Here is a 16,112-nt window from a genome sequence, read left to right as displayed (position 1 = left end):
GATGGCACAGGCAGACAGCACTATATTTTTAAAATACTATCTGATGGCAAAGTCATTTTGAATGTACTTTACCTGGGTCAGATAAACCTTTGGCATTGATTATGACCTATGAAATACTGTACTGTTGATTCACCAGATACCATGTGAACTGTAGTTAGAATGGTGTTAACTGTGTTAGTAGCAAAATTAACCAATATGAAACATGCAGTTTCCTCCTCCCTCCTCATCTACCAGCCTCAATCTTTCAGCCATGCCCTCTCCCCACCCAGAAAACAGCTGCATGCAACCTCCTTCAATGCCTCGCCCAATGTTTCAAGAACCCACACACCAATTCAGGAACCTGCAGTCCGGGAGGGGAAAAGAAAGAAAGCACCATTACTAAATTCAGCTGGAACAAACAAAAGAAATAAAGGTAACAGGAGAAACTTTATAAGTTTTAGATAGAACTCGTTAACTATGCAACCCTAAAGCACCACATCTGCATCCAGGTTTTGAAAGAGGTTAAGTTAAATTAGTTGAAGTCAGATTTTCATCTTGATAATTGGCAAAAATAATCCTTAAGTAATAACAGAACATTTCAAGGGCAAAATGCAGATTATGTTCTATTTTTAAAAATGAAACATGAATGTAATGAACACTTTAATGCACCCTCCCACCAGTACACAAAAGTTATTTATTGTGAATCAAGTTTTTGCTTAAATGTTATAAATAAAGAAAAGGACTGTTAGTTTTTAAATCTAGATTACTACTTCTAAACTAAAAATTTATATTTCAATAAAAAGTCTGAAAACCTTGGTTTCAATGATGGATTAAAAAATATAAAACACCAAGAACCTTCACCTATATACATATATACAAAAGTTAAGGCATCAGGAATAATAGGAAGGATTAATGCTTTCATGTAACAATACTAGAGTTAAACTGTTTCCAAATACTATGACATGGAATAATCCAGGGTCTGCATTCCTGCACAAAGGATAACTTTTAAGAATAAAATCTCAATTGATAAATTCAGCTCACATGGTGAACAAAGAATTATGCAGTAGGAACACAGAAAATATAAGAATTCATACTCTTAATGTTTCTCCACTATTCTTTTAGTTGTTTAAATTAATACATTTCCCACATGAGTATAACTGGATTTCAGCATCTTATATTTATATATAGGTCACTGCACCTTTACTGTTTTTCTCTAGAGTAATATCTACATATGATGTTGGCACATAGCCTTCTTGTCCATTCTGTTTGCGTGTTCTTGTCCAGCCATCTCCTTTATCTTCTTCAATAACATACAATACCTCTCCTTCTCGCATTGCTAACGTCCCTTCATTTTGCCCTGCAAGAGGGGAAAACAATTAGACAAGTCCAAATCTGCCTGACACAAATGGAGGCCATTTGGTCTGTTGTACTGGCTCTTTGAAAAAGTTATCCAATTAGTTACACACCCCACACGCTTTCTACACAGCTCTCCAAATTTTCCCTTTACTTCAGTATGTCATTGTTAGGAACATAAGAGCAAGAAGAGGAGTAGGTCATTCGGCCCATTGAGCCTGCTCTGCCCTTCAAACAGATCACAGCTGATCATCTACCTCGATACCATTTTTCACACTGTCACCATATCCCTAGATGACATTAGTATCTAGAATTCTATCTATTTCTGTCTTGAACACACTCAGTGATTGAGCTTCCACAGCCCTCTGGGATAGAGAATTCCAATGATTCACCACTCTCTGGGTGAAGAATTTCCTCCTCATCTCAGTCTTAAATGGCCTGCCCTTATTCTGAGACTGTTCCCTGGTTCTACACGCACCAGGCAGGGGAAACATCCTATCCACATCTACTCTTTCACACCCTGTAAGAACTTTATGCTACAATGAGATCACCTCTAATCCTTTGAAACTCTAGAAAATGCAGACTCAGTTTCCTCAATTGCTCCTCATAAGACAATCCTGCCATCTCATGGATTAGTCTGATGAACCTCCGTTGCACTCCCTCTATGGCAAGGATATCCTTCCTTAGATAAGGAGACCAAAACTGTACACAATACTCCAGGTGCGGTCTCACTAAGGCCCTATACAATTGCAGCAAGACATCTTCATTCATGTACTCAAATCCCATTGTGATGAAGGGCAACATACCATTTGCTTTCCTAATTGCTTGCTGCATCTGCATGTCACCTTTTAGTGACTCATGAACAAGGGCACCCAGCTTCCTTTGGACATCAACACTTCCCAGCCTCTCACCAGTTAAGAAATACTCTGCCTTTCTGTTTTTTTCCAAGTGGATAACTTCACATTTATTCACATTATATCCCATCTGCCACACTCTTGCCCATTCACATAGCCTATTCAAATCCCCTTGAAGCCTCCTTGTTAATTTGTGGCTGTTTATGGAAAAACATTGGACACCGTCAGTCAGCTGATGAAGTTCTTGTACACATGTAAAAAAAACTACAGGTTCATGCAGTTGCCCTTTTTTTCTTAAGAAAAAAGTAATGAGGAAGGGTCCAATGCCAAACAAAAATAACTGAACCATTATATAGCTTGATTAGGTCACAAGAGTATTGTGTCCAGTTCTGGTCACCAAACTTTACGATGCGAGGGTCCTTGAGAGAGTGCATAAGAGATTTACCAGAATGGGTCCATGGATGATAAACTTTAGCTAAAGAAACTGAGATTGTTCTCCTTGAAGCAAAGGAGGTCAAGGAGAGATTTGTTAGAGGTGTACAGGATTATGACAGATTTAGATAAGGTAGCCAATAGCTGATAGTACAAGGACAGGAGGACACAGATTTAAGGTTTTGGACAAGATGTGAGGAAGAACTTTTTATGTAGCGAATGGTAATGAACATGCCACTTATGAGGATGTTGGAAGCAGACATGATGAATGATTTCAAAATGAAATTGGATGGGAATTTGAGAGAAATAACTTGCAGGGCTATGGGAGCAGAACAGGGATAATGTGATTTTTTGGACTGCCCTCCAGAGAACTGGCACAGACTCAATGGGGCCAAACGGCCTCCTTCTGTGCTGTAATGACTCTATGAAGGGTATTGATGATAGGGCAGATGTAGAGAAGTTGTTTAAACTAGTAATAGGGGTCAAAAATTACCAGCTGTAAATACAAGACAATCAATAAATCCAATAATGAACTTAAACCAAAGCTTTTTCACCCAGAACATGGTTAGAAGGTGGAGCCTGCTACAACATAGGGGTCATTGAGACAAATAGCATAGATGCATTTAAAAGGAAGAGTAATGAGCACAGGAGGGGGAAAAAAATACAGACATGTTGATAGGGTGAGATGAAGCAGGATGGGTGGAGGCTTGTGTGGAGCATAAACACCAGCATAGACCTTTTGGGCCAAATGACCAGTTTGAGTGTTGTAAATTCTCTGTAAAAAGAAAGATGCATTTGTATAGCACTCTCCATAACCACCTGACATCCCAAAGCACTTTACAGCCAATTAATTGAAGTGCAATCATTGTTGTAATATAGGAAAGGTGGCAGTGAATTTGCACACAGCATGCTCCCACAAACAGCAATGACTGGATAATTTGTTTCTTGTGATGTTGATTGAAGGATAAATATTGGCCAGGGCACAGGGGTTAACTCCCTGCTCTTCAAAATAATGCTATGAGAAGCCTTGATTTATCATCTCATCTGGAAGTGCTGCACTGGAGTATCAGCCTTGATTTTTGTGCTCAAGTCATGAAATGGGACTTGAACCCACAACCTTCTGCCTGAGCCATGGCTGACAATTTTATATATTTGTTCTAATCATTGCCTCTTACGTAATATTGACGACATAAATTATTTTCTGAGAACAATCCTACAACCATTTTAAAACCAAAACATGAAACTCAAAAATGTACCAGCTCCTGAACCTATGTTAAAAGGTAAGGTTTTAACTCATTCACAACCCACCCATGTAGAGAGTTAAAATTGGCCCCATAATGTCCAGCAGTAAACCTTTTGTTCAACCATTTATTTTCTCAACTTCCCACATCAAATGAAAACGCCAGTTTAGCGCGAGATGGATCTACATAAGCTGTGTCTTTAAAATGTATATGTAGTTCTTCCAACAGCTTTGTTGATAAAGATGCATTAAGTCAGTAAGTAGTCATTTCAGCAAAGTAACACATAACACAATGGTTAAAAAAAAGGAGGATTCAGAACCTTGCAGTATCATGAAATGATTAGTACAATTTTGCAATATTATTAAGAAATAATTTCGGGTAGTGAATCAGTCAAAACCTATTTTGAAATATGCCTCTACAAATTACAAAACTACCCATCAATTTTGTACCCAAAATCAGGTACATCAGCATGCACATTATGCACTTCTTGAAATGGTTCCCTAATACTGCAGGATTTTACCTGCACTAGTAACCTAGTGATACTGTATGGCTCTGAATCCTGCTATTCTCTCTCATGAGATGTATTATTGTGCTAAAATTACTACTTTCTGTCAAAGCTTTGCACTGTGTTATGTCACGTTCAGGATGTCTGCACATCTCAGGACCTGTTTTCTGATACTTCTTCTAGCACTTCAAGCTTATTGTGAGCTTTTCAGTGGTGTTAATCTCATAACAATCATTCAGCAGTATCCTTCAATCCTTTGAAGTCAAACATATATTTGTACAAGACCAGCCACAAATGGCGAATGAAAATCATTGGGATTGGGATAATACATTTTCCATGAGTATGACAGCTTTTGAAATTTGTGCAACTGTAACTTTATAGAATTCTGATAGAGGTTTTTATTCTTTCATGGGATGTGAGCATCACTGATAAGGGCAGCATTTGTTGTCTATCCCAAATTGCCCATGAAAAGGTGGTAGTGAGCTGCTGCCTTGAACCACTGCAGTCTAGCTGGTGCAAGTACACTCAGTGCTGTTAGGAAGGGAGTTCCAGGATTTTGATCCCATGAAGGAATGGCAATATAATTGAATGCTGCTGAAAAGAGAGACGTTACAAAGGCTTTTCGACCTGCACTCATCAGGACAATTGCAAGAATGCCAAATTTCAAATGATCACAATTTATACTACAGGAGAAAAGGGTGCTGATTGCTTGGCAAGTCGACTCCGATTGGTCAAGGCATTGCCATGGCGAATGCCTCAGCCAGATACAACTTGCCAACCAATCAGTTCTCTTTTCTCCCATATTATAAGTTATTGAGTTCGTTTAAAATTTGGCATTCTTGCATTTGCCTTGATGAGTACAAGATGAAAAGCTATGACAACAAGTCTCTCTTTTCAGCAAAATTCAAGTTCACTGCTAGCAGTTGATATGTTTCCAAGTCAAGGTGGTGTCTGGCTTGGAGGGGGACTTGCAGGTGACAGTGTTCCTATGCATCTGCCGTCCTTGTCCTTCTAGGTGGGAGAGATCACACATTTGGAAGGTGCCAAAGGAGCCTTGGTGAGTTGCTGCATTGCACCTTGTAGATGGTACACAATGCTGCCACTGTGCATCGGTGGTGGAGGGAGTGAATGTCTAAGTTGGTCGATAGGGTACCAATCACATGGGCTGCTTTGTCCTGGATGATGTCAAGCTTTTTGAGTGTTTTTGGAGCTGTACTCATTCAGGCAAGTGGAGCCTTGTGGCTTTGGATGGTGGTCAGGATTTTGGGGATTCAGCAGGCGAGTTACTCACCTCAGAATTCCCAGCTTCAGACCTGCTCTTGTAGCCACAGTATTTATATGGCTGGTGACTTCAGTTCCCGGTCATTGGTAAACCCCAGGTCGCAGATAATGAGGGATTCAGCGATGGTAATGCCCTTAATTGTCATGGGGAGCTGGTTAGACTGTGTTGGAAATGGTCATTGCCTGACACTTGTGTGGTGCGAATGTTACTTGTCACTTATCAGCCCAAGCCTGAATGTTGCTGAGGTCTTGCTGCATATTGGCATGGACTGCTTCAGTATTTGAGGAGTTGCAAATGGTATTAAACGTTGTGCAATGATGTGCAATCAGCAGCAAACATCCCACTTCTGACCTGATGATGGAGGGAAGGTTTTGATGAAACAGCTGAAGATGGTTGGGCTTAGGACACTACCCTGAGGAACTCCTGGGACCAAGATGATATTCCTCCAACAACCACAAACATCTTCCTTTGTGCTAGGCATGCTCCAACCAATGGAGACCCCCCCCACCCCCAGATTCCCACTGACTTCAATTTTTCCAGGTCTCCTTAATGCCATGCTCAGTCAAGGGCAGTCCCTCTCACTTCCCCTTAAATTCAACTGTTTTGACCTTGATTTGGCTGTACTGAGGTCAGGAGCTGAGTGGTCTTGCAGAACCCAAACTGAGTATCAATGAGTAGGTTATTGCTGTGTAAGTGCTGTTTGAAAGTACTTTACTCATGATTGATAGGAGGCCGATTGGGCAGTAATTAGATTTGTCCTGATCTTTGTCAACCAAAAAGATCTTTGCACAGGCACTCCCAGGTCCCTCTGCCCCTGCACATTTTTTTAGAACTGTGCAATTTAGTCTATATTACCTCTCCCTATTCCTTCTGACAAAGTACATCACCTCACACTTTTCTGTATTAAAGTCCATCTGCCACTGGTCTGCCAGTTCTGTCCTGTTGCAGTTGATTGGTCTCATGCTCACTGTCTACCACAGATCCAAGTTTTGGAAGCACTGGCAAATTTTAAAAACCTCCATCAGGTCACTCGCTTTTGCTTTTCGAGAGAGAAGAGGCCTAGCCTGTTCAGTCTTTCTTGGTCATTCTAACGCATCAATTCCGACATCAACCTTGTAAATATTTCTTTTAGAACTTCTACAGTGCCTCTATATCCTTTATGTAATATGGAGGTCAAAACTGTGCACAATACTAAGCATGGTCTAACCAAGTTTCTATATAATTCTATTTCTCTAGAAATAAAGCCAAGTGCTTTGTTTCTTAATGGCTTTGTTAGTGTGAATTGCTCTTTTTTCTTATAATTTGTGAATTTGTACCCCCAGGTCATTTTGCTGCTCTACCCCATCCAGATGGTGGGATTTTCTGCATCCGCCTGCCGCCACGATCTTCCGGTCCCACCGCAAGTCAATGGACTTCTGGTTGGGCATCGCTTCGCCCGCAGCAGGTCCCACCTACGACGGGGCTAGAAAATCCCAGCCAGAATCTTATTTTCCAACGGAGTAGACGGCCTCCTTATTCCTACCGAAATGCAGCAACATTGTACTGGATTTTTCCAATCTTGCAGACTGCTCAATAGCATGGTCATTTTACAGATCATTAAATTGGATACCACATTACATTCCACCTTACCCATTAACATTTAGACTTTAACTCCTCTTTTCCCACTCCCACATACTCAGATCCTGGGTCAGTTCATGGAATATTTTGGGGTCCCAAACGTTTTGTCATCAAAAAGAACCCATGAGGGAGAACAAGGTAATTTATTAAATCTAGATGCAATTAGAATTTACCCAAGCTTTTCCTTAAATTGGTACTTCATGCAACAGGTAATGGCTAATTTGTAAAATATATTTTACCTTTAAATAAAGTAGAAATTCTTATAAAGTAATTCAGAAATGCTCTTGAAATGCCTTTAGTCTTGGACTGGTGTTGAAAATTTACAGAAATAAAATTGATCAAATAAATGTCATCTTTTAATCGAAAGCCTTTGGTTTTAAAAATAAACCTAGAAAAAAAAAGACTAAACTGAAGATCTTACCATCAAATGGGTATAGAGCTTTGCAGTGGCCAACAGCAGGTAGAGGCTCATCATCTTCAAATTCATCATCAAACTCAGCTGAACGATGTGGTTCTGGGTATCTCGGGTTCGTTCTCTGCTCTTGATTTGGATCATCCATATAGCTCCCTTCAGGACTGATAGTGGTGAAGTCAGTCAAGAGTTATTAAAAAAGAAACTTTCCTGAAATACTAATGTCTGTAGCTGTCTAGACTTAAATGCAGTTTAAATTTAGCCATTAGGCAAATAAGCTATTCATGCAAGGAGATGTACCTTTAAATAAATGCCCCTGGAATTGTCACCAGTAGCAAATTATTCTTTGAACCCCTTTTATTTATCTAAGCTTTTTGTGAAGGGAAGCTGAGGGGATATACCTTATATAGCTGTTTGGATTGTCGCCAGTAACATCACACTGATTTTTAAATAAATTCCACAATTGTCCTCACCCACCACCCTGAAAAGCTCAGCAATTGGCACTGGGGTATTTGTGCCAGTCATCTGCTGGTACCTTGCTCAACTGTCTATCCTTCATACAAGAGCTCAACATTAGCACTGGCAAGAATTCAACTTGAAGTAATGCAACTATCAGGGATCAAACCTGGGATTTTCCTGCTCAGAATGTGCTTTGAGCTCAATATTTTTATTCATTCACGGGATGTGGACTTCACTGGCTGGGCCGGCATTTAATGCCCATCTCTAGTTGCCCTTGGGAGGGTGGTGGTGAGCTGCCTTCTTGAACCGCTGCAGTCATGTGGTGTAGGTACACCCGCAGTGCTGTTAGGAAGGGAGTTCCAGGATTTTGACTCAGCAACAGTGAAGGAACTTCCAAGTCAGGATGGTGAGTGACTTGGAGGGGAACTTCCAGGTGGTGGTGTTCCTATCTATCTGCTGCCCTTGTTCTTCTAGATGATAGTGGTTGTGGGTTTGGAAGGTGCTGTCGAAGAAGCCTTGGTGAATTCCTGCAGTGCATCTTTTAGATGGTACACACTGCTGTTAATGTGCGTCAGTGGTGGAGGGAGTGAATGTTTGTGGATGTGGTGACAATCAAGCCGGGTGCTTTGTCCTGGATAGTGTCAAGCTGCTTGAGTGTTGTTGCAACTGCACTCATCCAGGCAACCGGGGAGTATTCCTTCACACTCCTGACCTGTGCCTCATAGATGATGGACAGGCTTTGGGGAGACAGGAGGCAAGTTACTCGTCGCAGGATTCCTAGTCTCTGAACTGCACTTGTAACCACAGTATTTATATCGTTAGTCCAGTTCAGTTTCTAGTTAATAGTAACCCCCAGGATGTCGATAATAATATATTGTTATAGGTCTTAGGTGCCATGCAGTCGATATAATTTGAAACATTTAGACATTACCCAGTGCTGATGTCACTTAAAATAAGGGACAACATGCAGGTTGGGAGTGTTACCAAAACCGCAACACATCGAGAGTTAGATGATATCCAACCACAAGAAAAAAATGTTTGGCAGCTAATTATCACTGTTTTATGCCTTTTAATATGCTCTCCAAAATGTTACTCTTTGTATAATATTTACAACCCATAGCAACAATTCTCATCCTTTTTGGAGCAGTATGCTTATATCAGAAATGGGTTTCACAGTTGACATGAGAACAGGCTCCCAAAATCTAATTTATATTGTGCAAACTGCAGCAAGATAACAGGTTTTATTTCTCCCTCTATCAATGGAATATAATGTACCCTGTATTTATGCCACAACAGATGCTCCATGTTAGAAATGGCAGATATAATATAACTTCCTGAAAGTTGCAGAAAATCAACCTGATATTAACTATTGTTCTACAGGTTTTAAATCTAATGTTCTTCAATGCTATGCAATTCTATGATGCAGTTTTGATTATCCAGCTTCTGTTGATATGAACACTTACCAAAAGCTTGTAACTGAAGTCAACTTATAGCTTTACTGTACAATTTCTTGTTCAAATACTTGTCTTTGCAACTGACTAGATGACTAGTTTGCAGAAAATTGTAAAAAAAGAAAAGTAATCTATTCAGCATGCACTACTAAAGAATTCTATGTCACTAAAGCACATGAATATTAACTCTAAATTAAATTCAGTACTAATTTATTTTAGAAACCATTTGACTGAAACCAGTTAAAGTTCATTAAACTGTGAATGATGCTCCAACTTCATTAACTACAGAGGCTAAATGCATACCTTTCTCTTCCAGGTGTTCCATGATGGTTAATTTCGGCAGGTCGTTCGAACATAGCACCGCCACTTAATCGCCTATCTCCTCTTCCACATGTTCTGTTTTCAACCTCAAAGAGCCATGTCTTAGAGAGATTGATGTATTATCAGCTTTATAATCAAATCAACTAATAATGATGTCTGTTCACAAGAGCATACTATAACACTGCCCATATAGGTCATAATAAAATTAACCAGTTCTTTATAACACAAACAACACAACAGTGCACAGTTTCAGTTAAATAAATGAATACTTTAGCCTGCGTCATCTCAAAACCCCTTCTAGGGTGGAATCTCAATTATTTGTCCCCATCCTTCTCCACCAAAAAGGTATTCAAAGTTCCACTGCAAGTGAGCTAGATGGTCTGAATCCAGGACAGCTAAATTATTGTGAAGAAAGATGCCAAGGTAAATCCCAGTACTTTCAGTCTGCAGTACAGGTTCCCAGGTCAGTTTCATAATTCATTGGCACTTTAACTTTAATCAAGAACGTGGTTTTAACGTGCCCATGTTCTGTATTATTCTGTCCCACCCAATAGTAAAGCAAGCTTTTGGCTGCAACAATAATCAGCAGCTTTACAATCATTCACCAGCACCGTTTAAAATCAGAGTCTTGAGCTTAAACTAAACAGCCTGTATGCAGAGTGGAGGGCATATCAACTGCTGCAGGAATCCAAAACAGAAGCAAAATATTGTGTATGTTGGAAATTTGAAATAAAAACAGAAACTGTTGAAAATACGCAGTATGCCTGATGAAAGCTCACAGACCTGAAACGTTAACTCTGTTCTTCTCTCCACAGATGCTACCAGACATGCTGAGTATTTCCAGCAGTTTCTGATTTCATTACTACAGAAATCAGTTAGTTCCATAGACTTTAACATGGGGGGGAAAAAAACCCATCAGTTTATCAAGCCTGTCCTATACTGCCATGGAACAACTTATACACACCATGATCCCACCTTAGCCACCCCCAGTGATCCCCTCAACTCCACCCATACATTAAGCCATGCAATCTCTTAGCACACGCTTAGTTTTACGCCACTCACGGACTCTTAATTCAGTCTAATTCTAAACCGTTGTTTATAGCTGAGCGCCCAACTCCCTACAGTAAAACCAGCTGTTACAGCAGTAGCCAGCTTCTTCACCGCTCTACAGAAAGCAGAATAGCAACACTTTAAACATATTCTTGATTGTAAGTGAAATATCAGTGCGGGAAGAAATTGACCAATTGGCTCAGAACTATAGTAGAAGTTTTTCCACAAATGCCTATAATTTCTGGTCATTTTCCACAACTGCCCTGTGACCTGCATCAATTTTATGTAATTTCACTCACCCTGCCCATAACCAGTATTTTGCTCATCACTTGTGTCTGTGGGGCCTTAAACTGGTTTGATATTGAAATTAAATGTTGTTACATAGGGTGACCTCAGTGACCATACTATAAGGTTTCCAAGCCAAGAAAGTCTGGGATTTTACATCTATCTGGCTCAGCAATATTGCATATTATATAATATCGCATATTATATAATATCTCATGTCTATAACATAATATCTTTAAGCTGAATTGGCAGGTTAGTACTCAAATATAAAACGAAATTAGATGAGTCAGACCACTCCCGGCATATAAAATGCTTACAAGCATGAGAACAATGTACAACACCGATATCTTTTATAGAATAAATATGTTGTTTTCTAAGTTACCTCATGCTTTTGAATCTCATGACGTAGTTTGTCAATGTTGCACATGGTCTCTGATATCTTTGGGTGCAAACTACCAGAATCACCCATCTGAGGATTTCGTTCATAAACATCTTTCATTTTGTTTAAGGCATCTCTGGGAAAAATAAAAATAGCATCCTGAGTTACCTTGTTATTTCATACAAAGTGCACTAAATGTCACTAGGTCTGCAACTGTCATTTTTATTTAACCGTTACACTTTTAAATCCTTTTTATTAATGTTGCCGGATTATAAAAGTCTGAGTAGGCTGAAAAAGTCTACATGACTTTATATACAATCTATATAAATTAATGCAGTATCTTAAATTGTTAAAGAAGCCCCATTATCAATTATGCCTCCTTAATTCAGTCAGTGTAATTTTAAACTGTTGCACAGTATTTACCTAGGCTAATTCAAAAAATATGCAGTTCTTATATTCAATACCTGGGCTCATAAAGGCAAGTATCCGCATGCCTTCTTGACCACCTTATCTACCTGTCCAGCCACCTTCAGGGTTCTGGGGATATGCATTCCAAGGTCCCTTTGTTCCTCTACAGCCCTCCATATCCTACCATTTATTGTTAGCCTTCTCCAAATATATTACCTCTTACTTCACCAAATAGAATTCCATTTTCCACTGTCCTGCTCACGTGACAAATCCATTAATAACTTCCTGTATCTACATCTTTCTTCTTCATTATCGATCACATGGCCATTTTTTGTATCATCTGCAACTACTTAATCATACCCCCTACATTTAAGTATAAATCATTGACATACTACAAAAAGCAAGGGACCTAGTACTGATAAAAGCAAAGTACTGCAGATGCTGGAAATCTGAAACAAAAACAGAAAATGCTGGAAAACTCAGCAAGTCTAACAGCATCTATGGAGAGAAAAAAAAGAGTTAATGTTTCAAGTCCTTATGACTCTTTTTCAAAGCTCTGAAGAAGTCATAGGACTCGAAACGTTAACTCTTTTTTTTTACTCTCTACAGATGCTGTTGGACCTAGTACTGAGCCCTGCAGAACCCCACTGGGGTTCTTTTGAGTCACAAAAACACCCATCAACTATTACCCTTTGTTTCCAGCCTCTGGGCCAATTTTGGATCCAATATGCCTTGAATCCCAAGAGTTCTTACTTTCATGACCAGACTGCTATGTGAGGCCTTATCAAAAGCCTGGGTAAAACCCACAAAATATATTAAATACATTACCCCCATTGACAATCCTTGTTACCGCCTCAAAAAATTCAGTTTGGGCAACCTAGTTTTTTTTAAAAAAAAATAATGAAACCTCGCTACACTAGTTTTGAAATTCCAGTATGCTTATTAGAATCAACTGCACAAGTTGAAGTACATGTTATGATTAAGGAAGTTTAAGGACTTAGGCACCATACTGAGAAACAAGATTGCAAAATCTGGTAATCTTTGGATTGCCTTCTGTGCTCGACACTAGACAGACTGAGAAGAGGAATGTTTGGATGATCAACATGTGAATGCTACACTTGTAGGAGAGGAAAAGGTTCACATTCTTGGGGCACTAGAGCAAGTTCTGGAGCAAGTAGTATTTAATCCCTTTGGCACAGCCCATCAGGGGAGAAGAGACAAGAAAAAAGTTTGTGGTAGGTTAAAAAATAATAGAAGGCAAACAGAATATCAAAAAATTCAATGAGAAAACCAGCAAAAAGAACGAGTCAACATTCCAAAAAATTTGAATGAGGATTGGTAATACGTACAGGAAGGATCGTAAGGAATAATAACTATGCAAGACAATAATACAATAGCTGTAAAGGAAACATGGCTTATGTTTGGAGAAGACTGAGAAATTTAATATTCCAGTTCTAGTTTTTACAGATGAGATAGGAAGTTTTAAAAAAAAAGTGTTGAGGCTGAAGCTTAAATGATCATGACATTGTGATCTATGGGGTTTATGGTAAGACAGAATTCATGTGGATACATCTGAACTAGGAAAGGAAATGGTACAAATCTTAGTATGCATTAAAGGTCACCAGTGGACAGATGTAACTGAAAGCGAGATCTGTAGACATTTTAGGGATATAGGCAAGAATTTATAGAATATCATTGCGACTACTTCCAAAAAACAAAGACGGAAAGGAGGAAAGAAGGAAAGGAAAAAGAATAGACAAAACTCCCAAATTATAAAAAAAACAAACTGAATTTTCAATTCATTAAAAATTAAGGTATTTGGCAGAATGCTCCTTTCTTTCCTGAAGCTCATTCAGTTTTTGTTGTCTCTTTCTGTCTAATTTTCAGTTCTTATTCTTTTTGCTGTTTTTCTCATTGATTTTTTTGATATTCTGATTGCCTTCTATTATTTTTAACCTACCTTAAACTTTTTTAGTCTCTTCTCCCCTGGTAGACTGTGCAAAAGGGATTAAATACTACTTGTTTCTGAACTTGCTCTAGTGCCCCAAGAATGTAAACCTCTCATGCTAGCATTGCATTCCCCATGTTGATCATCCAAATCTTCCTCTTCTCAGTCTGTCTAGTGCCGAGCACAGAAATAAATCTGAACTACTTGGCTTTTCTGCAAAGATCTGATTTTATTCCTTCCTATGTCACTTACAAGGTGGTAATAATCCATGTATCAAGATCAGTTGAGCTACTATTCCTCTGGTGAATAATCTACCTTTTGGACATTTTTCCTCTACTCACACACAGGTGACTCAAATACAACCTACTTCCTAAGAGCTACAAGTAAAAGTCAAACAAGCTCTGTCAAATTGGTATCTCAACTTATATTTCAGTTTGTTCAAGAATGCCTGCCAACTGCAAGGTGACACGTAATTTTGCGGTACCCTCTATTATGTGGTTCAACTACGAAGGTTGATGCTGTACCAATATTTTATGTAATTTCTTGAGTTAATTTTCAATATAGAGAACAATTGTATAATGCATGGAATAAGGCAATATGGTCAATCAAGCTAACTCCTTTACCAGGTATGGATTGTCTTTGCAATTATGACTCAACACACTGAAATCTTGAGGTAGTTGATTCTAAACAGCCTATTAGTAAATTCTAAACATTTCCTGCTAATTTTCTCTCTTGGCCGTAGGACTTTAACTAGGCTACAGTTCCACGTGCAACAGCAGTCCATTGATACCTTATTTGGGTGGTCACTTTTCATGTGTGAATAACCACATGAGTCATCACCACTAGATTTAATCCAATCTTCGAATGGCATTCACCAACTTTCTAACAGGGATCACTAAACATCAATCAGAAGCAGAAATCTTGGCCACTTTTTGTCTCTAGTTCAGAGCATCGAGTCCAAACTTAGGATGTTAATTGTTGCTCTTGTGGACATCACCTAACCCAGCAAACATTGGGAGCAAATGTGTGACATTGGGGTCAATAGGATCTAGGACAACTGTTCCCTGGTGCATTTCCCATGGCAACACCTCAAGCAGAGTTGACTTGCCTTTTTTCTTGTCCTGATAAGTGTAAGGCAAAAAATTTCGACAGCATGTCTCTTTTTCTGCAATACTCTAGTTCTACATTTTACTTACTAGCCATCATTGAAACTTATATGTTAAATGTGCACTCAAATTACAAAATAAAGATAATTCACTTTTATTAGCAATCAAATCCTAAAATCTTATCAATTTTTTATGTCATAGGTTCTTAAAGAACAATAACATTGATGTTCCTGCCACTTCAATTTATCATGAAATGTCAGTGCCAATAGGAACAGGACTAAGTCATTCAGCCTTTCAAGCCTGCTGTGCTTCAATAAGATCATGGCTGATCTGGTTGCAGTCTCAATTCCACTTTCTTGTCTGCCCCCTATAACCCTCAACTCCCTTGTCTACCAAAAATCTAACTCTGCCTGGAGTAAATTCAATGACCCAGCCTCCACTGCTCTTTGTGGAAGAGAATTCCTCATACTCACGACCCTCAGAAAAAAATTCTCCTCATCTCCATCTTAAAAGGGAGACCTCTTATTCTTAAACTGTGTTCTCTAGTTCTAGACTCCCCGCAAGTAGAAACACCCTCCCGGAATAAGATCACCTTTCATTCTTCTAAACTCCAATGAGTCCAGACCCCATCTGTTCAATATTTCTTCATAGGATAAGCCCTTCATCCCAGGAACAAGTTAAGTGACCCTTCTCTGTACTGCTTCAAATAAGGACAGTAAAACTGTACACAATATTCTAGATGTGGTCTCACCAATGTACTGTACAACTGCAGCAAACTTTCCTACTCTTATATTCCATTCCCCTTGCAATAAAGGCTAACATTTCATTTGCCTTCCTAAACACTTGCTGTGCTTGCATACTAAATTTTTGTGATTCATGTACCAGGACTACCAGATCCCTCTGTACCACAAAGTTCTGCAATCTCGCTCAAAATAGTATACACTGCTTTTCTATTCTTCCTGCCAAATAATATAATGGAACCATGCAAGAATATTGCCGTTGGCATGCGGGAGCGGGTATGACATGCCTA

The 16,112-nt window shown here is 39.1% G+C and overlaps 1 protein-coding gene across 2 annotated transcripts in view; it reads right to left on the bottom strand.

The window, feature by feature from the left end:
* Positions 1-204: 204 nt before the first annotated feature.
* fnbp1l (formin binding protein 1-like) overlaps positions 205-16,112 on the bottom strand; it is a 159,731-nt gene continuing 143,823 nt past the window's right edge. Inside the window, exons 11-15 of one of the 2 annotated variants that reach the window (XM_078560801.1) lie at positions 11,624-11,756; positions 9,889-10,007; positions 7,685-7,839; positions 1,178-1,336; positions 205-340 (exon numbers count right to left, since the gene is read on the bottom strand). In XM_078560801.1, the coding sequence (XP_078416927.1) occupies positions 333-340; positions 1,178-1,336; positions 7,685-7,839; positions 9,889-10,007; positions 11,624-11,756 (574 nt within the window). In that variant the 3' untranslated portion in view covers positions 205-332. Of the gene's footprint in view, positions 341-626; positions 1,337-7,684; positions 7,840-9,888; positions 10,008-11,623; positions 11,757-16,112 lie in introns of those variants that run through there. The other variant, XM_078560800.1, reaches the window with a different exon arrangement.

The sequence above is a fragment of the Cetorhinus maximus genome, chromosome 17, assembly GCF_964194155.1.
Source record: "Cetorhinus maximus chromosome 17, sCetMax3.hap1.1, whole genome shotgun sequence".
Classification (NCBI taxonomy): domain Eukaryota; kingdom Metazoa; phylum Chordata; class Chondrichthyes; order Lamniformes; family Cetorhinidae; genus Cetorhinus; species Cetorhinus maximus.
Note: the sequence above shows the minus strand (reverse complement) of the source record. Positions and strands in the feature narration are given on the sequence as shown.